The following is a 24,139-nucleotide window of genomic DNA, read 5'->3' as shown; positions in this document are numbered from 1 at the left end:
GGTTTTCTGCACAGACTGCAGTAAGCTATTTCTTCACGGGGTCCTGGCTCCTTTTAGACAGTGGTGTTAGAAACCACGACCTTAGTTTTAGTTATGTTCATTGCCCCTGGGGTGTCACACTTCTTGGTGCTCTCAGTCGATAGAAGTAGTTGTGTATTTTCTAAAGTGTGAGAATATTCCTTTTAAAAACTATTTTCTACTTTATTTTTATATTAACTGATTGAAATATTTACAAATGAAATATATAGACTTTGCTTCAAAATAGTGTTTAGGCATTGCAAGTGGGGGAAAAGTAGATAAAACTCAAGCAGTATTATAGATACACAGAATTTTACTATTTTGTGTTCATCCCAAAACATCCGTAATAAAGATCTTTTAAAAATTCAGAAAACTACTTACAACTATATGCTAATTAACAATTTTGAAAACTTAAAACAGTCAAATTCCTAGAGAGGAAAAAAATACTTTGCTAGAAATTACTTAGAAATATAAAAGCTATTTAAGCTACACCAATTATTATAAGTTATTATATTTATTGGTGTAAATTTTTGGACTAATCCTTCTGCAGATAATTATGAACACTGGCCAAAAATATTTAAAAGGTCTATTTGAAGCTCCTGTAAAGCAACCAAAAGCTGGTGGGAACCAGAGGGGCATCAATCTTCAAAGGGAGAGAAGATGGTACATCAGTTCTCCACAAATTGATCTACAGATTCAATGCAATGCCAATTAAAATCTCAAGAGGTTTTTTTCTGTAAAAACAGACTAGCTGATTCTAAAATTTATATGAAAATGCCAAGGACCTGGACATAGCCAAGAAATCTTTCCAAAACACTACTGCGAAGGACTCACACTACCCAATTTCACAATTTATTAAGTTACAATAATCAAGACAGTGCCTATAACTAAGACAGTATAGACTGAAGATTATTAAATTTTATGCTTTAGTTTTAAACAAAGGCCATTTTCAAAATTCCGTATGTGATTTTTCACCTACACAGAGGCAGGGTATAAAATAATGTATTGATGAAGTCAGTGATGGAAGAGCCGGAGATTCGTGTGAGCAAGGATTATTCCCAGCTCATCGCAAGCCTCGATCACAACTTTGTCAGCGGCAGAACCGGAAGGGGCAGCGATGTAGGCCACGCCACTCTGGGAGGGGAAGACAGAGATCAACTCTCAAAATACAACCTCATGCCAAAACATGCCAGAATCAACCACTACCACTGCCAGCCCCAGTAAAGAGAGTAAGCTAACAACAATTCACATTACAGACTGATTCATTGTCAAAGAGGCAAAATAATGGAATTTGGGCTATCCATAAAGCAAATAATTCTCTAGCTATTATACTGATACATCGTATCATCACAACTTACATATAACTCATAGAACTGAAAAAACCAGAAGCACTATTTCTAAAATAATTAGTACATAATAACCAAATCTATGCAAACACACACCAACTTCATACTTACCCTTTTAGCTCTGTCTACATTGTCCCGGAAAGGAAAGAAGGCATCAGAGCTGATGGAAACTTCATTAAGTTTGTCAATCCATTCCTTTTTTTCTGTCTCGGTTAACAACTCAGGGACCTCCTCAAACAGTGCCTTCCACTTGATCAAATCTTCACCCTGTAAGTGGGGACAGGGGGGGAAAGACAAGTATTACACCATTTTCAGTACTATCTGATACAAATCAGAATGCTGGGATGTACTCTACAATCTACTTTTATTCTTATTCATATATGTAAGTCCTCTTCCAGGACTTAGAGCACAATTTGCTGCGTAATTATCGAGCAGAAAAATCAAGTATTAACGTCATTTTTAAAAAAGACTGTTTGAAACACCTCCTGGTTACAAGGCATGTTCTCCAACAACACTTGTTGATTGTATTGTGGATTCCTATCCCTGGCTGGACAACCTAGTGGAGTTGACTCACCCCCTCAGAAGACCAGAACTTAATTTTTATTTTGTAACCATTACCCATTAAGCACTTGTATTTCCAGAAACTGGGCTAAGTCCTACTTTTTTAGCAGGCTACCTAATACCTGCAATTTTAATGCTCCCTCATACCTTCTTTAAGGTAGAAAACATTAAAGCACATGAAACATAACACAAGTACACTGAGTTGTTAATGGAGTTTCTGGAGAATGTCAGGGGCATTTGCTACCTGCTATCAAGTAACCTGTATGCAATGTTGAATACACATCCATCACACAGCAAGCAACATGCCTGGCACTGTGACAGATATCCAAGATGGGTGAACAACAGTCCCTGCCATCAAAACTTAGAACCAGCGGGGGTACAAGTACACAAAACTAAAGCAGTGGCTATAATCTAAGAAGACATGATCTGTGGTGTCAGAAAGGGGTAAAGAATGCCAAAGAGAGGTAAATGAGACAGAGGTTGTTTACATTAGTAATTTTAGACAATCTAAAGCTTCAAGAAAAATACGATGGCCAAAAAGTTCATTCAAATGTTTCCATAAGATCTTACAGAAAAACCCAAACAAACTTTTTGGCCAACCTGATACCTTTTCTCTTTGGAGTGATGACGACAGTTACACAGGAAAGGGTAAACCCCACTCAATAACAGCCCTTTTACCTCGCCGATAGTTCCAGTAACATACTGATCGATGGCATTGGAGATTTCCGCTCTCTTCACGCCAGTTTTAAACTTCATGGAAAGCACTTGGGGGTGATGTCTAAGCCACCAACAGTTTGCCTTATCACCTGCAAGGCGTGTGCAGTGTATACGAGACTGCTGTCCTGCTCCGATGCCAATAACCTGAAGAACATGGGCATTAAAATGAATACTTCTCCAACAACATGTTTCTCAATGGATTTTTTGTGCATAGTCCCCTCAAATCTATCAATTTTATGTGGGGGGAAAAATCAGGCCAAACGATGTATAAATAGTTTTAAAAGGTAGGGTAACATGTTTTATAAATACTATTCATGTTTTACTCTTCAGTGACATTTGAGGCATGGCTATTAATATTACAGAAGTTTCTAGAACTTCTAGATATCAGCAGTAAAGCATGGTCTTACTGGAACTTATTAGACCAGCAGCCACAATCTTCCAGATTTTTGTTACTACAGGTTAGCAATCTTTCAACAGTTTTTAGTCACTAAGTCATGTCTAGCTCTTTTGCTACAGTAGGCAATCACTAAAATGCTATATTTGAAAGGGTCTTCCAGGTTATTAATATTAATTAATTCCAATTAATGCCCACTCTCCCCTTCCACTTATGGGCTAAATAATTTAACAAATGTCTAGAGAGGAGCTCAAGACACTATGAGAAGAAACAGTGCTAAAGTTATTATGGCAAATCCAGGTACACCCCAGAGCTAGTAGAGTTGTGGTGATGAACCACCTTGGTTCTATACTCTGTGGGCTGGTACACTAAGAAAGAAGGTCTCTAGCTTAACATCAGATCAGAAGAGATGTTCAACATCTTGACTGTGGTAGTGGTCAAACAATCATATAATCTGTGCAAAGTGTTAAACTTTTTTTAAAAGGGTGCATTTTACTGTATATAAATTTATACCTCAATAAAGTTGATTTTAAAAGATGATGCTAACTCCCAGCTTGCAGATTCTTAGTAAAATGACTTACAGAAATATAAATAAAAATACCCTTCAAGCAGCAAAATAACGGGCTAGTACTTTCTCCTCCCTCTTCACTGGAAATACTACTGACAGGGAGGAGGGGAGCGAATAAACTAGCTCCGTAGGAGCTATTAACAGTCTGCTACTCCAAAATGTGCCAACTCATTCCAGGTAAGGAACAATAGAACCATTCTAATACTTAATTCCAACAATACTTTGTAGTCATCACCGAGTAAATACTGACAAACCCAAGGAGAAAAACTTGGCAACATCTTCCTTTTCAAGCCAGTCTAGTTCCCAAGGCAGACAGATTTTTGAGTATCACTTTGTAAAACCACAGTTCCCCCCAAGGTGAGCCTGACAGCTTGGTTACCTGCCCATTCTTGGCATAGCACACGGAGTTCGACTGGGTGTACTTGACAGCAATGGTGGCCACGATGAGGTCCCTGAGCGCAGATTCTGGCAACTAGAAAAAAGACAAAATAGTAAATTGGTGTTTCTTTTAAACTTCGTTTGACTTTTAGCATCCTATGCTTCATTTATTATAACAGGCCTATAATGCAGTTCTATCCTTCAGATGAGGGAATGAAATTAACTGTTCATTCAGTTCAGCTGCTCTTTGTGTCCAACTCTTTGCGACCCCATGGACTGCAGCACACCAGGCCTCCCTGTCCACCATCAACTCCCACAGTTTACTCAAACTCATGTCCATTGAGTCGGTGATGCCATCCCACCATCTCATCCTCTGTTGTACCCTTCCTCTCCTGCCTTCAATCTTTCCCAGCATCAGGGTCTTTACAAATGAATCAGTTCTTCGCATCAGGTGGCCAAAGTACTGGAGTTTCAGCTTCAGCATCAGTCCTTCCAATGCATAGTCAGGACTGATCTCCTTTAGGATGGACTGGTTTGATCTCCTTGCAGTGCAAGGGACTCTCAAGAGTCTTCTCCAACACCACAGTTCAAAAGCATCAATTCTTCGGCACTCAGCTTTCTTTATGTCTTTATAACTGTTCATAGGAGACACTATCATGTTTTACTGAAAGGATCATGTCTAACATATTTGTCATGGAACTCTGTGTGATGCCTAATGCATCACAGACTCAAACTGACACCATTTTTACAGGAATTTTGGCTTAAGCCTGTTTACATATCGCACTAGACATGAAAACTATATCCACTCCAACACTGATGAACAGTATTCTCTCTATCACAGTATCAACAAATAACTGGAGATGCTATTGTTCAGAAACTACACTGAGAATAATTTGTACAGATACTACAATCAACTGTGATGCACACACATCCAAGGCTCTTCAGGCAAAGTCATATTAGGATCATTTTTTGGTTTGCCTAGAATATTCTATGTAGAAGGTATTAAAAAATGTATTATGAACTAAATACTGGTTCAAATAGAATGAAACAACTATGATAACTAAAAATGTCACTATCTTTACTATAAAGAGCAAATAAAATTGAAAAGAAGGATAATGATCTATGTTGGTATGCTAAGTGGACAGAATATATAAGCACAGCTAATTGATAAATTAAGCTAACTGAAAAACTGATACAACTTCATCAAAATTAATACTTCTACTCTTTGAAAGGTACTGTATTGAGGATAAAAAGACAAGCTACAGACTGTAAGAAAATATTTGCAAACTACATATCCAGCAAAGAAGTAGTATTCAAAACATGTAAAAACCTCTTAAAACTCAGTCACAAATCTAATTAGAAAATGGGCAAAAGACATGGAGAGACATTTCAAGAAAAAGGACATACACATAAAAATGAACACATGAAGAAGGGAGAAGAATATAAAGGAAGATAAATCCACCATTCTCATCCGTAGGTTTCCAAATTTCTATTAAAAATACATGTGAACAAGTAGAGAAGAACTTAGATAAATGATTAAAATCACAGACTCGTAAAAATATCCAAGATAGAACAGCCAGAAGCACAAAACCTCTCAGGTTCCACTAAATTATTAATCAGTCCAATACCTATAAACCTACAAGGAAAACTTACAAAAATTAAGATTCTCAATAAATAGGCATGGTTGTCAGCATGGGTACCATGGAATTTGGCTCAATGCCCTTTCAGTATTTTTAAAAATACGTTAACCAACCAGGTTAAAAAAAAAAAGTGGAAAAAAAAAAAAAATCCAGAGCCCTATTTTACTGTGAGCTGCTTCAAGTAATACTGCTAACCCAGGACCTCAGGGTCTTTACCAAAGGAGCGGATTCCAAAAACCTGCAAGATATCTTTACTTATGATTCCTAAAATGTTCTTTTATTTTAGGGTACCATTAACTTTCAACAATACAAATGAAATACCCAGTAAATCAACAAAGATCATGCCTTAATCACTATATGTTTATTAACAGAACTAGCCCGATGAAGATTTTAAAGCCTATTTTCAGCATTCTACTTAAAGCCTCAGAACTCACACCGGAGAACAACAGCTAACTCATTGTCCACTTCTGTTACACAATGACTTGTTAAGAGACTAATCCTTTTCTAAGAACAGACAGAAATACTGAATACAGAGCTCATAAAATATCGAGGACTGAGAGGCAAGAGGCAAACACCCCGGTGATAAAGGAAGCAACAGTGTGACTCTGTTTTCTCCTCCAGGCCTTCTCCTAGTTGCAAGGTGGTAACTAAGAGGTAAATGAGCTGAGCTCAGCTCTATGGAAGGAAAATATCACTAACCAGATGCTCAAAGTATCTTTATGGCTTTTTCATATTACGGACAAAAAAACTGATCAACAGTCAACCTACAAAAGAAATGGAAATTCTGAGTCAACCTAAGGATTATAAACCCAGGAGAAAGCCTCTCAGAGAGCCTGGAGAACAGTTCCAAACAGGTAAGGGTGTGGCAAGCATGTACTTGATGTTGATGAAGGGGCATATGCAACCAAGCACAAATCTCAGTAGAAGGTCACTGCTGTCCTCGAAGACCCACCTTAGTTAACGGTTTCAGTGCTCTTCTAAGTATGGGATGATCTTCTAAGATGCAAGAAACTGGGTTTCATAAAATCTCCTGAAAATATCCAAACTATCTGAGGGCCAGTTCTGTCAAGTTTCTCTAGAGCACAAAGTTACCTCATCCTGAATTCCTTTCAGTGACTGCTGTGGCTGAAGACTTGATTCTTACAGAAGTGGATGGTAGGTGAGCTAGTTAATTTTGTGATCCACTCCCTCTCTGTCTTAATTTCAACCAAGGTTTGGGAGGCATTTCTTGACTAATTTGTTCCATGGTGCTAGGAATGCTCCCTTAGTTCAGGCAAGCATTTTGTTGATCGGCTACCTGATGTGTTATTACTGGTCCCTTTTAACAGTAACCAAAAGCCTCTGGGCCACATGTCTGTTACAGTACAAGAAATGGTTCCCTCTTTTTGCTTCTTCCCGTAACTACAAAAGCCTCTGGGCCACATGTCTGTTACAGTACAAGAAATGGTTCCCTCTTTTTGCTTCTTCCCGTATCTATAGTTACACTGTCACAAGTCTAAGACTGAATGATGATTGAGCAGGTAGTTCTATCATTGGGGAGGCCTGGTTAGTACATAATACAGATGCACACTGCACACTCAAGGGGAGACAGGAGGCCAAAGGGCAGAGAGTAAGTTTTATGTTTAAATTTTTCCCGTCTTGCCTTAAAAATATGAATTTTTAGTTCATCTGATTCTCATGACCAGCATTCAGTCAAAAATGCCAGGTATACCAGCAGACAAGACCAGATAACAATGAAGTTAGTTACACATCCAAAGTAATGGAAAAAAAAAAAGTATAGCCAACATCAGATCCGGAGAAAATTGAAGGCCCAATCAGGAGATCTCAAAAAAACAAGTACCATCTCAACCATTTCCTTACTGTGTAGGAAACTGAAGGCCTTTAAAACTGAAGGCCCAATCAGGAGATCTCAGAAAAACAAGTACCATCTCAACCATTTCCTTACTGTGTAGCCAAATCTCTTAACTGTCCTCTATGTCACAATTTGTGATCTTTACAATACAGATGACAGTGGTTACGCTCCACCCAGAGGCAGCTGTGCATATTAAATGATATAAAACATGTAAATTAAAAAAACAACAACACCCAATCCAGTATTATCCTAGGAACATGTCCTTCTAAAATATGACAACAGGACAAAAGCAAATTCATTACTACATGTAAACATAGACCACAACACTGAGCGTGGAAACAACCTAGATACCCATCACAGTACACAGACTGCATGTGGCCTTTCTGATGAAGACGTGCTTATTGATACAGAAACACAGCTGTAGCTTAATGCATGGAAAAAAGCCAAGTGATAAAAGACATGATCCCATTTATGTAGAACTGAAGATAACTGACCACATACACACAGGTGCACAAAAGTTTCTAACATGGTTGGTCTTTTGCTCACTTTTTAAGTTCTCAAACTTACTTGACAAATCAAAGAAGGACTAGCTCTTTGCATATTGATCAGTTTTAAAATATGGGCCTTCATAAATGCATAAGCATATAAATGTTAAAAAACTGATCTACGGAATTACTAGTATTCAGTTATTTTTCAGACTTACATCTTTATTCTTGGTAACAATGTTGCTAAACAGTGACCTGTTGACAACACTATTATTTCTCTTCTGGCTTAAACGAAGACCAAAGAGAGTTCGAACTTCATTTTCGTCTGGAATATAAGACTGGTCCATCTAAATAAAACACAAATTTAAAAAGTTAAGAGTAAAAAAATCCACATCTCGCAAAATCATTCACTTAATTTATGTTCAAGGTATATTATTACAAGTAAGGTTATATGCATGTTTTTTTTTTTTTTTTTCTGACTTAAGCAGGTACAAGATCATTTCAGGATGGCTGTAATAGAATGGCCAGGCACCAATATTTTACTCCAAAACTTTATAGGCTTTATAACCTCACAGGATTTTGTAACTTACACCAACATAATAGAACCAATAATTCTAACAGAGAACTTCTGGTTTTAGTAACTGAAAGCACTGCCCACATAGTTTTTTTTTTTTTTTAAACAAAACAAAACAGTAGATAAAACAGACTGGCTACAAAACAGGCAGTGGCACAAAAATTAACCACTAGTTTTCTTTTCTTTCTAACAATTTACTACAAATACTCAGCCAAGATTAAAAAGTTCAATGGAGAACAGCATTTGTAGTATGTGTCTTTGTCATTTGGAAAGGAGTATGTCATTCACGGCTCTCTTGACCTCTTCCAGATTTTGATCTGAAATGATGGGGCATGGGAATAACCTATGTCATAATACTACTCTCTCCCCAGACATTTTTCTATACTTAAACAGTACAGAAAGCACTGATAACCTGTAACTCAGAAGCAAGCCCTCATATTAATTCTACTTAATTTGCATTTTCATGAATTCTAAAATGGTCCTTTTTTTTTTCTATTATAAAATTTCTAAAACTGAGATGTGCCCACCTATAACTGATGTCAAAAAACTTGCCTCTGGTCAGGCAAAGGAAACACGTTTTTCATGGTTGTAATTACATGTCTAGGTGCGAACTTAGCCAAATTCCCAAACAAAATATTGAGGAAGCCCTGATACTCTTCTGACACCCTGAAACATGACACTGTCTGGTGCTGACTATCAATCGAGTATTTGCTGAATATGCACAGACTATGTATTTCAGGCAAGATGAGCAAGAATTGAAAATATTACTTTAAAAAAAGGTAATAGAGTGGCAGAAGGAAAGGAAAGATTTCAAATAACCTTTAATACCTTTTGAATAGGAAACCATTTTAAATAAATTATTTTTTAAAAAATTAAAAGAAAGGGTGAGAAAGCTATCTTGATCTGAAACTCAAAAAATTAACAGGAAGAAAAAACCTGTAGGATTAAGGATAAAGAAATCATAGTAAAAAAGGATAAATTAGAATGGTTATCAGTATAAAGAAAAGATTAAATATGGGGAAAAATAAAAGAGCAATTATTACTGTAAATATGAATTGCACTAACCTGAAGAACACAGTAATTACCATTTTTCTTTTTGGAAAGTATTTTCAAAGCTTCATTTTCATATCCCGGGGCAATAATACCATCAGATACCTATACATGTATCAACATTAGATATTAATTTCTATTTTAAAAAATCAGAGAATACCACCTAAACAATCTAGACATACTTATGTGTCATAAATAATGCAGCAGCAGTTTCTGGTTTCTACCTCTACTAGATAATACAAACACTATACTTGGAAAGGATAAGTCTGTGCTAGAAGACATCTTTTTACAGCTGATCTTATCTCATTAGTGTCATTTTGGTTGTCTGTTTCAATTTTAATGAAGAATATATGAATGATTTGCTGTGATACATGTATCTTAGGAAGACACATGACTTTTTTACTATTCTGTTCAGGGGTTGTTCTGCACTAATTAGACAGAGCATGTTCTTCCAGTTCTGGCTCTGCTAGAACCTGGCTAAATGATCCGAGGCAAGGCAGGCTCCTCAAAAGCAAGAGAAGGGGTTCAGAGGAAATCAGAGATTAACACAGTATAGCTAAAGACACAAAAAGTACAAAAGTCACAGCTCACACCCCAAGCCTCATGCTATATATAACCTGTAATGGGACATGCCAACTCCACTGTCACTGGGGATGGTAGGGGTGATGGTAAGAAGCCCTGCGATGAAACTAAATATCGTCAAGCCACTGGCCCTGTTAGCCTTAATGCTATCTGTTTCCTTCCAAGCTACCTGAGCTAACTTCATTCTTCTTCTGTCTCCCCAATCCCCAACACCACCCTCCCACCCTTCTGGAATGCTTGTTTGATACTCAATTGATGGGGTTACTTTTTCAGAATAGGTTATAATTTCCCCCACTAAACAGTCTCTTTCATTACAGACCTAATGAAGGTATACAGTCAGCTTCAGAAATAATAATTTTGGCATTAAAATAATGACTAGACAATTTAAAAGAATTAAATATGTAAAACTTTACATCACAATAGCCAAATACAAATATTATACATTATGGTTTCAATAAACACTACGTAAAATTTGGCTCTACTTAGCTATATATGGATCAAGATGCAGAATTCCACTAACCTCTCTGGAGATAATCTTGGCAGTAGGGACATCACAAACATCAGATAATGCAACAAAGTCACCAAAGGAAGACATCCTATCAGCCCCTGTAAATAAAAATTAAAACAAAGTGTTTATCACAGATTATCCTTATACAGAAAAAAATAACATTCAAAAAACCCCAAAGTGATCACATAAAATCTAACTTGAGATTTAAACAATAGATTAGTAACTTGTTTAACTGAAATAATCAGTAAGAAATATTCTTTAATTTTACCTTCTAGAGCAACATTCAGCAAAGGGCCTGATAGTAAATATTTTTTAAGCTTTGTGATCCCTGTTTCAACTCTGAGGTTGGAACAGTCACGGACAATACCATATCACCCTACTCCACCTGAACTACATCGATAAAGATGCGTGGTGGGCTGGCTTAGCCTGTTGAGTAATAGCTGGCGAACCCTTGCTGTAGAAGGTAAACTATGATAAAGTATCTCAATAATCTCCCATTAATGTTATTACAATATTCATAGGCTATTAAACTCATCAGTTAGACATTTGTGAATTATATAAAATGTTAACTTTAACCAAATTCAGTGTACTTAAATAACTATAATTTAAGCAAAACAAACACATTCAATAGGCTAACCTGAAATTGTGTTCCCCTTTATTACATTAAAATACTAAAACACACATTTTTATAAACAAATTTATTCCAAGGCTCTCATATAGTTATTCTGCAGTACTAATAAAAAATGAATTAACATAATTTGAAATCTTATACCAAAAAGGATATTTAAGATCAGATATTACCTTTCCTCTAAAAAAAAAAAAAGAAAGAAAAGAAAAAAAAAAAACTACACGCTATTATTCGTCTGACCTCTTGCTCTTGCGTATGCAGTGGCTACGGGTGTGAGGGTTTTGTACAGATCATAGACCATGCAGACGTTGGCTTCGTCTTCACTGAGTGGAATTCCAACAGCAGCACCTGGTATAGAGACCCGTTTATAAGTCAAAAATCTCAGTTACCACTTGTCAATTCCTACATTAGGACAACATTTTTCCAAACATCTAGTCCATGCAGGGTACTTTCTAGTGCTTATGCCAAATTAAACAAAAATCTACTTGGCCAGATAAATGGCAAAATATAACTGCAGGGGAGGGTGAAGCAGGGGGTATCTCTCCTCTCTGGCCTCTGAAATAGAGCCACCGAGTCTGCCAGCACCAGGCATGTGTATGGAGCTCCTTTACTTCATTACTGACTCTTTCTCTGTCCTGCCTGATATCACACACTATTTTCCTGCTGCTCCCATTGTTTGAACATCCAAACAGTATCTGAGAACTAATTATGTGGTGAATTGTCAGTGGGAGTTATAAATAAGTTGTAAAGTTGACTGAGACACAGAAGCAAAAAGGTCTCTCAGACAATGGCCATAGAAAGTTAAAAGTGTTGTAACAAATTCTTGACGTCTGCTCAGTTAAATTTTCATCCATGTGGAAAAATTTTAGTCATATTGCATTAGGCAACATAACTTTTATTTTCTAAAACATGCTTCCACTACAGATAATGGGAGAAGGCAATGGCAACCCACTCCAGTACTCTTGCCTGGAAAATTCCATGGAAGGAGGAGCCTGGAAGGCTGCAGTCCATGGGGTCGCTAAGAGTTGGACACGACTGAGTGACTTCATTTTGACTTTTCACTTTCATGCATTGGAGAAGGAAATGGCAACCCACTCCAGTGTTCTTGCCTGGAGAATCCCAGGGACGGGGGAGCCTGGTGGGCTGCCGTCTATGGGGTCACACAGAGTCGGACACGACTGAGGTGACTTAGCAGTAGCAGCAACTACAAATAAAACTATTTCCTGACCTTCCTATCTTATAACAATGTCACACATTATTTTTATGTAAATAATACGTGTGCATGTTATTGTTATCTGATTTTATCCCGTTACTACATTAATATCATTATTAATCAAAAGTGGTTTCACACATCCCAGACTGTTCACATTTACTTTAGAGTCTTGTCAAATTCCTAAAAACTTTAAAAAGAAGTTCATTTTGAACAGTTCCAGAGAATCCCAGGGTGCAACGGTTTACCTGCTGGGCTAACATGTTTGAAAGACGCAGCAGCTGGAAGGCCTAAAGCTTCTTTGAGTTCCTTCACCAGCTGCCAGGCATTCAAAGCATCACACAAGTTTATAAATCCAGGGGCTCCATTCAGAACTACATATAAAAACACACATGAACAAGCAAGGTCAATAAGATGTGTACATTTCCTAGAAAACATTTTAAACATATAAAGACTGCACAAAAATTCTTCAAAAGAAGTATAAGAGGCGAACAGATATATATGAACATGTAAGAACTCAGTGAGATGAGTGAGTGAATACAGCACCAGAGTCTGAACCCACGTTACCAAACACACACACACACACACACACACACACACACACACACACAGAAATGCATGAACATAAATACGAGCACACACCATGAGGACCACAGCCAGCCAACCCATAAATAAATCAGCAGAGAATTCCGGAACAGGAAAAAGTACAACTAGACTAGCAATCATCAGGGATCCACTTCAGTACAGAACTAAGATAAAATAATTGTGAGACTTTAGTATACAATTTAGAGTATCTAAAATATAGTACTGGAGGAGGAAATGGCAACCCACTCCACTATTCTCGCATGGAGAATCCCATGGACAGAGGAGCCTGGGGGGCTACAGTCCATGGGGTTGCAGAGTTGGACACGACTGAGCAACTGAGCATAATATTTTAAAGTTGTAAGTCGTGTCAGTTTAAGAAATAATGTTATAAACTAAAGCAGGAGTTTAGTGGGTGGGAGAGATGGAGGGAAAAAACTCATTTGATGGACAGGGGAGGAGGTCCTCTTCTTTTAACTGGACTCAGCAGGCTCGGCTTCAAGTTGAAATGCAGTTAAAAAGGAGCTTACAAGTTTTTTGCTGCCTATTTTCTTAACAGTGGCAGGATTTTTAAAAGCCAAAATCTTATGAGTAAATATTTATAAGTTTAGCATACACACACAAAGTAATGGGCCACCAATGAAAAACTTAACAATTTCATTCCTCTGTGTTATCTTCAATAGCAGATACTTTCACAAGCAAAACCTTGCCAAGTATCTACTGAGTGCCTACTACAATGTTAGGCACTGTTCTAGGAGCTTGGGATGTTATCAGTGAATAAAACAGTCCCTCCCAAATTACTGTCATCATGAAGCTTATGAGGAGAGCCAGAAAGGAAACTAAATGTGTAATAAAATCATACAACAGAAAATTAGTTATTTACCCAAATGAATTGACGGCTTGGGTCTATACAAAAACACGTACAAAAAGCTTTATAACAGTTTTATTCATAAACTGCCAAACAGCATCCTTCTGTTTTTGATGTCTTTCAATAGGTGAATGAATAAACTGGTACATTCACACACAATGAAATATTATTCCATAATAAGAGGAAATGAGCTATCAAAAGACATGGAAGAACCTTAAATACAGATTGTTAAGTGCAAGAAGTCAGTCTGAAAAGACTACATACTGTTTGTTTCCAACTCTAGGATATCTGGAAACAGCAAAAGTATACAGTGAAAAGATCAGTGGCTGCCTGTGGTTAGTTAGAAGGCTGAAGGGGAGGAGTTTTTAGGGTGGTGAAACTATTATGCAAGATAGTATCAGGTTTCCCTAGTGGCTCAGTGGTAGAGAACATGCCTGTCAATGCAGGAGACATTTAGGGCTCAATTCCTGGGTCGGGAAGATCCCCTGGAGAAGGAAGGAAATGGCAACCCACTCCAGTATTTTTGCCTGGGAAATCCCATGGACAGAGGAGCTTGTCAGGCTACAGTCCATGGATCCCAAAAGAGTTAGACACAATTTAGCAACTGAACAACAGGATAATTTTCATAAGATGAGTAAATTATGTTTGCCCAAACCCATAGAATGTACAAGACATTTTGAATCTAAACTATGGATCTTATAAGGTTAGATATGTGGTATGGGCAAAATATAAAATTAAAAAAAAAAAAACAAACAAAAAAAACCTGCTCTTTTTAATAAAATTACCTGGAAATAAAGTTCCCTTAAACAAACAAAAAAAAGACTATTTTCACGGAGCTCATGGGAGAGGCACCGAAGAAGCAAAATAGGCAACAGTAAACAACAGAAGCTGTCCCCCGCAACACTTCACCCCCAAAGTCTTTACACCTACAACTCTCTCCTCTGCCCGCTGGACCCACCCTTCCCTTGTACCAGGCAGCAGGATGTGCTTGCTCACTAAACAACCCACCTTAGCACAAATCAGGGCTTCTCTGATGGCTCAGATGGTAAAGAATCTGCCTGCAATGTGGGAGACCTGGGTTCGATCCCTGGGTCAGGAAGATCCCCTGGAGGAGGGCATGGCAACCCACTCCAGTATTCTTGCCTGAGGATTCCCCATGGACAGAGGAGCCTGGTGGGCTACAGTGCATGGGGTTGCAAAGAGTCGGACATGACTGAGCGCACAACAAAACAAGACCAAAAAACTGTAAAACTCGCTTATTACTCTACAGATCCTTAAGCCCTGACTAATTTCAAAGAATTATCTTTACCATTCTTAGTTCCTAACCTCTCATTACTATTTTGACCCATTTCAAACGGGCTGCCAGACCAATCCATCATTCCAAGGAAATCACTTTTCTGTAACATTCTCAAATCAAATAGCCACTGCTCTCAGCAGCCCTGTTTCCTCTAATGGTTCCTCTACTGCCACTTCAAGGTTTGGTCCTAACCATCTTACTATGAAATCCAGACCGTCTCATCCTGTCCCAACATCTTCAAAACCAATATGCACACAAAGATACTCCAACCTGTATCTTCAACTTGACTTCTCTTCAAAACCCTGGATTATCACAGTATTTTTTGTTTACAAGTCCCACTGGCAACTCAAATTTCAGGCAACTATAAGAGGTACCATGCAATTCATTTTCTAAAAAGTGAATCACGTCTGACACAATAGAAAGAAAGACACATACACACCCAGACACGGCAAACCATGTCACATAATACTCAGCCTTTACCTGTGATAGGGAGCTTGGGCTTCAGCGTATACAGCTGGGCAGGAGTCTGATGAGGGTTCATTCCATACCTCAGGGGCATCTGAGATACTCCTTTACTGTACTCTTTCCTGAAGTAATCTGAAATTGCTTCATCATACTGTGCTGTATGAGTAAAAGCCTAAAAAAAGAGTTAAGGTTTGTGAAATACCCATAGTACTTCCCAAAGTGAGATTAAAACCAAAAGTGAGGTTAAAAATGGTTTCCATGTGCTATATATCCAACTACACCCACAAGCCCACACACCCATCCATGCAGGAAAGACACCAACTAATACTAAACAGCACAAAGAATTACTCCCTGCCACTTCTCTTTCAATTTTTAGACAGAAGACCTCTCTGAATGTCGGTCTCTCCATTTCTAATAAAAGGAGAACGGCTCCAACCAGAGCCCTGGCAGGTGATATGATGTGGTGAGAACGGAGTACTGCTGGTTTTGCAAACACCACACCAGATAAAAGCGTGTTCCCACCTTCAAGGCTAACTGGCGTCTTGTCTCCAAGGACGTGTCTTTGCTGTCAGAATCCTGCATCTCTGAGGCTACGGCTGCATAGTCCTCCGGCTCACATACTACTGTCACTCGAGCGTGGTTTTTGGCTGCTGCTCTCAGCAGAGTCACTCCTCCTTTGAAGAACAAAAGATGATTTGCATTTTCATCAGTTTAACCTCTTTCAAATCAAGTGACTGTACATGCTGTGCATTCATGAAAACATGCTCAGTCACTTCTGATTCTTTGTGACCCCAAGGACTTTAGCCTGCTCGGCTCCTCTGCTTGTGGGATTTTCCAGGCAAGAATACTGGAGTGGGTTGTCATTTCCATCTCCAAGGGATCTGTCCAACGCAAGGACTGAACCTGCATCTCCTGCTTGGCAGGCGGATTCTTTACCACTGAGCCACCTGGGAAGCCCCAAAATAAAGAAAAATAATATGTGTGTACTCAGTCATATTCAAAAAATAAGCTCTCTACACCAAGAGCTCTGAAAATATCAATGAATTAATCACAAGAGACACAGGAGACGCTGGTTTGATCCCTGGGTGGGTAAGAGCCCCTGGAGGAGGAAATGGCAACCCACTCTAGTATTCTTGCTTAAGAAATCCCAGGGATATAGTCTTCGGGGTCACAAAGAGTTGGATGTGACTGGGCATGCACGCACACCCACACATTGTTTTGGGCTTCGCAGGTGGCGCAGTGGTAAAGAATCTGCCTGCTGTTGTAGGAGGTACGGTTCCATCCCTGGGTCGGGACGATCCCTCGAGGGGGAAATGGCAAACCCACTCCAGTATTCTTGCTTGGAGAATCCCATGGACAGAAGAGTCTGGTGGGCTACAGTCCACAGGGTCACAAAAGAGATGAACATGACTTAGTGCCTAAACAACAACAGTCCCAGAGACTATCTTCTACCCCTACAACAGTGAACACTGGGACCTCCCTGGTGGCTCAGACGGTAGAGTCATTTCATTTACAGTGCAAACAGTCTGCAAAAATGGTTTTCCAAACTTACCAATATCAATATGTTCAACAGCCTCTTCAACAGTTACACCTGGAGAAGCCACTGTCTTCCCAAAGGGATACAGATTACAAACAACAACTCTGAAACAAAGAGGAATTCAGCTATCATGAAAAAGTGGAAACTTCCACCATTTACACGTCAGTAACTGCTAACATTAAAACATTAAAAAGAAATGCAAAAAAAGCAAAATGGCTGTCTGAGGAGGCCTTACAAATAGCTGAGAAAATAAGAGAAGCGAAAAGCAAAGGAGAAGAAGAAAGATATAAGCATCTGAATGCAGAGTTCCAAAGAATAGCAAGGAGAGATAAGAAAGCTTCCTCAGTGATCAATGCAAAGAAATAGAGGAAAACAACAGAATGGGAAAGACTAGAGATCTCTTCAAGAAAATTAGAGATACCAAGGGAACATTTCATGCAAAGATGGGCTCAATAAAGGACAGAAATGGTATGGACCTAACAGAAGCAGAAGATATTAAGAAGAGGTGGCAAGAATACACAGAAGAACTGTACAAAAAAGATCTTCACGACGCAGATAATCACGATGGTGTGATCACTCACCTAGAGCTGGACATACTGGAATGCGGAGTCAAGTGGGCCTTAGAAAGCATCACTATGAACAAAGCTAGTGAGGTGATGAATTCCACTTGAGCTATTATTTCAAATCCTGAAAGATGATGCTGTGAAAGTGCTGCACTCAATACCCCAGTCAATTTGGAAAACTCGGCAGTGGACACAGGACTGGAAAAGGTCAGTTTTTATTCCAATTCCAAAGAAAGGCAATGCCAAAGAATGCTCAAACTACCACACAATTGCACTCATCTCACACGCTAGTAAAGTAATGGTCAAAATTCTCCATGCCAGGCTTCAGCCGTATGTGAACCGTGAACTTCCAGATGTTCCAGCTGGTTTTAGAAAAGGCAGAGGAACCAGAGATCAAATTGCCAATATCCGCTGGATCATAGAAAAAGCAAGAGAGTTCCAGAAAAACATCTATTTCTGCTTTATTGTCTATGCCAAAGCCTTGACTGTGTGGACCACAATAAACTGTGAAAAATTCTGAAAGAGATGGGAATACCAGACCACCTGACTGGCCTCTTGAGAAACCTGTATGCAGGTCAGGAAGCAACAGTTAGAACTGGACATGGAACAACAGACTGGTTCCAAATAGGAAAAGGAGTACATCAAGACTGTATATTGTCACCCTGCTTATTTAACTTATATGCAGAGTACATCATGAGAAACACTGGGCTGGAAGAAACACAAACTGGAATCAAGATTGCAGGGAGAAATATCAATAACCTCAGATATGCAGATGACACCACCCTTATGGCAGAAAGTGAAGAGGAACTAAAAAGCCTCTTGATGAAAGAGGAGAGTGAAAAAGTTGGCTTAAAGCTCAACATTCAGAAAATGAAGATCATGGCATCTGGTCCCACCATTTCATGGGAAATAGATGGGGAAACAGTGGAAACAGTGTCAGACTTTATTTTTGGGGGCTCCAAAATCACTGCAGATGGTGACTGCAGCCATGAAATTAAAAGAAGCTTACCCCTTGGAAGGAAAGTTATGACCAACCTAGATAGCATATTCAAAAGCAGAGACATCACTTTGCCAACAAAGGTCCGTCTAGTCAAGGCTATGGTTTTTCCTGTGGTCCTGTATGGATGTGAGAGTTGGACTGTGAAGAAAGCTGAACACCGAAGAATTAGTGCTTTTGAACTGTGGTGTTGGAGAAGACTCTTGAGAGTCCCTTGGACTGCAAGGAGATCCAACCAGTCCATCCTAAAGGAGAGCAGTCCTGGGTGTTCATTGGAAGGACTGATGCTGAAGCTGAAACTCCAATACTTTGGCCACCTGATGCAAAGAGTTGACTCATTGGAAAAGACTCTGATGCTGGGAGGGATTAGGGGCAGGAGGAGAAGGGGACGACAGAGGATGAGATGGCTGGATGGCATCGCCAACTCGATGGACATGAGTTTGGGTGAACTCCAGGAGTTGGTGATGGACAGGGAGGCCTGGTGTGCTGTGATTCATGGGGTTGCAAAGAGTAGGACATGACTGAGCGACTGAACTGAACTGCTAACATGACCAAAACCCCTAATGATTTAAAATATGAACTCTGAGTTTGACATTTTAAAGTTCTAATAAGTTACAGTGAAACATCAGGACCTCTCATGGTTGCAAGAGCACAGGGAAATAGAAGGGGCCAGAGTCAGCAAATGCTTTCAATACACATTATTCCCACCAAATCATAATGAAATGTTGCTGCCTGGGTAACCTTAGCTAAGCCACTGTATTATCAAGCCCTAAAAATTAAAAAAAAAAAAAGAAAAAAATATATATAGGCATAAATCTTCATTATACTTTAAAATGGATTCTTAGAAATAACATCTAAAGCACAAGCATAAGTTGGATATTACCATAGTTTAAAGCTTTTATGATGGTCAAATGATACCATTAAGATTATGAAAACAATCTACAGAATGGGATAAAATGGATTCTTACAACTCAATAATAAAAAGATAAATAACTCAATATAGCAAAAACACAACACTGTAAAGCAATTATATTTCAATTTTTAAAAAATGGGCAAAGCATCTGAACAGACATTTCTCTGAAGGTATGCACATGAAAAGATCATAATTACAAGAAACCCATATTATACCCACTAAAAATGTTAAAAAAAAAAAAAAAAGAACGATAACAAATGGTGATGATGCAGAGAAAGAAGAACCTTTGTATACTGCCAGTGGGAATGTAAACTGATGAGGCCTGGAAAATAAGTCTGGCAGCTCCTGCAAAGGTTAGAGTTACCATGAAATTAACATTCCCAGGTATATGCCCAAAAGAAATGAAAATATATGTCCACACAAAAACTTGTACACGAATGTCCAGTTTCTTTAGTCAGTATATCCAAAAGTGGAAAACAATCCAAATATCTATCAACTGATGAATAAATGAGAGTATATCTATATAAGTGATTACTTTTCAGCAATAAAAAATGCATCAATGGTATATGCTGTAACATGGATGAACTCTGAAAACATGCTAAGAAGCTAGTCACAAAGGACTATGTATTATACAATTCCACTGATGAGCGGTGCTCATATAAATCCACAGAGACAGAAAATAGACTGGTGGTGGTCTAGGTTGTTGGGGAATATGGAGATTAAAGTTAATGGGCAGAGTTTGGGGCAGGAGGGAGAGTGCCAGAGGGAAGGGCAGTGATGACTATATTCTAATATTAACTGTGGTGGTAACTGTGCAACTCTAAATATACTAAAAACTACTGAATTATCTACTTTAAATTGAGGAATTATATGGTATGTGAATTATATCTGAAAAAACTATTATACATATGCAACAAAAAGAAACTATGAATATCATTATGCAAATAACTAAGTTACTTATATATATCACAATTTACATCACAGATTTTAAAAAAGCAAAGGCTGTTTAAGCATAATTAGGTGTTTCAGTAATATAAATTTGGCAAAATCAAAACGCTTACCCACATACAATGTCACAAACAAGGTCCTCATAAATGTTTACAGTAAGTAATCAGGAAGCGAAGCCTAACGTTAACCTTGATATTTAAAAAGAGACACCAGATTTGGCTTCTTTGTCTTTGATCCTTAATGTAGTAAAAGTTCAACTTTGAAAATTTTTACCTTATAAGATTGAAATCAAGTTTGGCCATGTCAGCACTATCTTCTGGGATATCACGAGCCAAGATTCCTAATTCAACAAAGTTAAAGTATTAGGTTCAAAAAATAAGTCAGAATAAGACACTTCTTTCCAACATGACTTCATCAATCATGTTAAAGCCCCTAGCACTGCCTAATTAAGAATACCAGACAGTGTAAAATTAGGATTAGTGACTGTACTTCAAAACTGTTCGCATCAGTTCCCTATTCCCTTTTCCTCGAGCAACAAAATGTAAACGGAATTTCACCTGCTGTCAGTTCCATCAGTGCATATACTCTCATAAGTAGTAAAGTATTTTAAGATTCCTTTGAAAGTCAGTTATCCTGTGATGCTTTATTCCAAGCTTGAATCACAGCAAGAGTTTTTTTCACACTCTAAAACCTAAATATTTTCATTAACTCCAGCAGGAAATAACAAACTCTAAATTATTTATCAGGCCAGGACTAACAGCTACCAGAGGAATCCATCAGGTAACAAAGCAAACTAGATTGTATTTTAAACATTCTTATGTACTATGAACTTTAGCAGCAGATGTGACAAAACCACCGTAACCTCACAGATTTTTTTGCTGAGCTATGATCTGCCTTTTTCCTTATTCCTGCTTATTCTATTAACCATAAGATGATATGGAAAAACCCCAACAAACTTTGTGGCCAAACCACTGCAAAGTTTATTGAAAACCACTATTTAAAATTGAAGATATCCAACCACTTACCAGCATGGACTGCAGGATGCAAGGTTTTTACACGCCCCCCTAGCATTTCAGGAAATCCAGTTAGCTCAGAGACATCTCTGAAAACAGACAGAATATTGCTACTGTTTCTGTGGCTTTCATTTTACATTTTATATCATTTCAAAGCATCTTCCAACATTTTTTCAGAGCCTGGATTTTCAGAATTCAGAAAATGAATCATAAGCCATACTAATGAAATATTAAGAAATAAATTAAACTCACAAGTAATTTGACAATATACAACAAAATTATTAGTATCTTTATCCCAGTAATAGATTAAAAGGGATAGCAAGGATTTAGCCTTTTGGATTGACCTACATAAAAGTTAAAAACCTTTACATTGAAAAAAGAAAAAAAATAAGGTAAAAATGTAAGCTAGAAAAGATATTCACAAAGTATGACCCAGGGTCAAATAAAAGACAGCATTTAAGTATCAATCCATATCCCCAAATTGACCTGAACACTTTCTCTGGCTGAATTTGCAAGCAAATTTTTATTTATTTTTCTTAAAAATTTATTCATTTATTTTTGGCTGTTTTGCTGGGTTTTCCTCACTGCCCACAGCTTTCTCTAGTTGCAGCAAGTGGAGGCTATTCTCCATTTGTGGTAGGCTTCTCACTGCCCATGGCTTATGTTGCAGAGCCACAGGCTCTTGGACACCTGGGCTTCAGCAGTTGTGGCAAAGGGGCTCAGCTGCTACACGCCATGTGGAATCTTCCTGGAGCAGGGATTGAACCTGTGTCCCCTGCACTGGCAGGTGGGTTCTTCACCACTGTACCACCAGTGAAGCCCGCCAAGTTTTTGAAAACCCACAACATGTGGGGAAAAAAGCAAGAAGCAAAACTATCTGTCTTCTATATGAGCTATGAAATAAAGACCACGCTTATGAAATAAAGACCAAGCTTATAAAAACCCTGGAGAAAAAGACATCAACATGTTGTACACGGTTATCAGATACTCGGGGAAGAGAGGATGAATCTTAAGAGTTGAATTTTAATGATGTGAACAGTTTCACTAAAGAGCCAGTCAAAACAGATCATGTGGGCAAATAAGACCCAGAGCCACAACTTTCAGTGAAGCCTGTGAGCCCTAGAGTCCAGGGCTTCTCTTGTGAGGCCAAGAAAAGACAGGGCGATGAGAAGCCCCTGTAGTATAACTAGAGATTAGCCCCCCACTCACTGCAACTAGAGAAAGCTTGCTGGCAGCAACAAAGAGCCAGCACAGCCAAAAATAAATCATTTCTTAAAAAAAAAAAAAAAAGAAGATCATAGGCATCCTGAAAATCACAACTCCTTTCTTGCACAACAAACAATCCCCCTAATATGCACTGTGTTATAACATTAATGTGTTATAAGATTTGGCTGAGGGGCGAGGGGCTCTGAAATGAGAGCTCTGGAGGTCCCAACTCCTTACTCTGTAAACCTGAAAATAAGTTTAAGCTTCCTGCAAAAGGTGGTTTAACTTACCAATTTCACAGCACTGTTGGGAGGAGTAAATAACATTATTTCATGCAGTGAATGGAATACAGTACTTTCTGGTCAACGTCACCAAACTACGTTTGGATTGGACTTAACTTAAAAAGCAAGTTGTTCCTTACCTGACTGCCAAACCAGCATCTCTGAGGGCTTTTGCAGTCCCTCCAGAGGCGATCAGATTCAAACCGACAGAAGCTAAGTTCCTGGCAAACTCCACAAGGCCATTTTTGTCAGAGACACTAAATAAAGCTGAAACAAAAGACATTTTGCATCACTCTCAGTACAAGACATTCTGTGCTTCAAAGCCCAGGGGGTCCAGGGGAGGGGGAGCAGTTTGGAGAAGGCATTCGCGAATCTTAGGGTCCCCACTACTCAGACTTTGACCCGGGGTCGGGTCCGCCGCCAGCGAGCCGCACTCGAGCGCGCGGCGGGCCCGAGCCTTGCTGACCGCAGCGCCGCCTCCCCACCCAGCCAGGGCCCCACAGCTCCCATCTGGCCGCCGCCATTGCCGGGGTGAGGGAGCCGCGGGGCACGGAGGTCATGGCGCGGCTCCACCAGGGCGCCGAGGAGCTCACCGAGCTGGCCGGGTGCCATGGCTGCAGGCGGCCGGGGTCCGCAGACAAGTTGGGGACAAAAGCGGCAACACCACGTGCAGAAGGAGACGGTGCGACCAGAATTTTTACCGGAAGGAAGCGGGGTGGGCGCAGTGAGCACTTGATCCGTCACGTGATCCAACCCGCCTGTAACCAGTTTTCAGAATTGGAGCCTCAGGGCTGTAAGGGAAAAAGGCGTTGGCTGCAGCTGGCTTTCTAAACCCTTAAACTAAAAAAAAAAAAAAAAACAAAAAAAAAAACCCTTAAACACAGAGTCGGACACGACTGAAGTGACTCAGCAGCAGCAGCAGAAGGGACTTAGCACATATGCACATACAAACTATAAA

The 24,139-nt window shown here is 39.0% G+C and overlaps 1 protein-coding gene across 1 annotated transcript; it reads right to left on the bottom strand.

Moving 5' to 3' along the window:
* Window positions 1–313: 313 nt before the first annotated feature.
* Window positions 314–24,139, bottom strand: ATIC (5-aminoimidazole-4-carboxamide ribonucleotide formyltransferase/IMP cyclohydrolase). Its single transcript, XM_027566783.1, has 16 exons — window positions 23,775–24,139; window positions 23,322–23,448; window positions 21,707–21,783; window positions 20,955–21,021; window positions 17,276–17,364; window positions 16,246–16,397; window positions 15,739–15,895; window positions 12,760–12,885; window positions 11,542–11,649; window positions 10,686–10,771; window positions 9,599–9,688; window positions 8,178–8,306; window positions 3,984–4,076; window positions 2,604–2,786; window positions 1,476–1,631; window positions 314–1,152 (listed from the first exon to the last, which is right to left on the bottom strand). Exons 1-16 carry the CDS (start codon window positions 23,791–23,793, stop codon window positions 1,033–1,035), a joined length of 1,779 nt encoding a protein of 592 aa, XP_027422584.1. The 5' UTR covers window positions 23,794–24,139; the 3' UTR covers window positions 314–1,032.

The sequence above is a fragment of the Bos indicus x Bos taurus genome, chromosome 2 (assembly GCF_003369695.1).
Source record: "Bos indicus x Bos taurus breed Angus x Brahman F1 hybrid chromosome 2, Bos_hybrid_MaternalHap_v2.0, whole genome shotgun sequence".
Lineage (NCBI taxonomy): Eukaryota > Metazoa > Chordata > Mammalia > Artiodactyla > Bovidae > Bos > Bos indicus x Bos taurus.
This window is presented reverse-complemented; position numbering and strand designations above follow the sequence as displayed.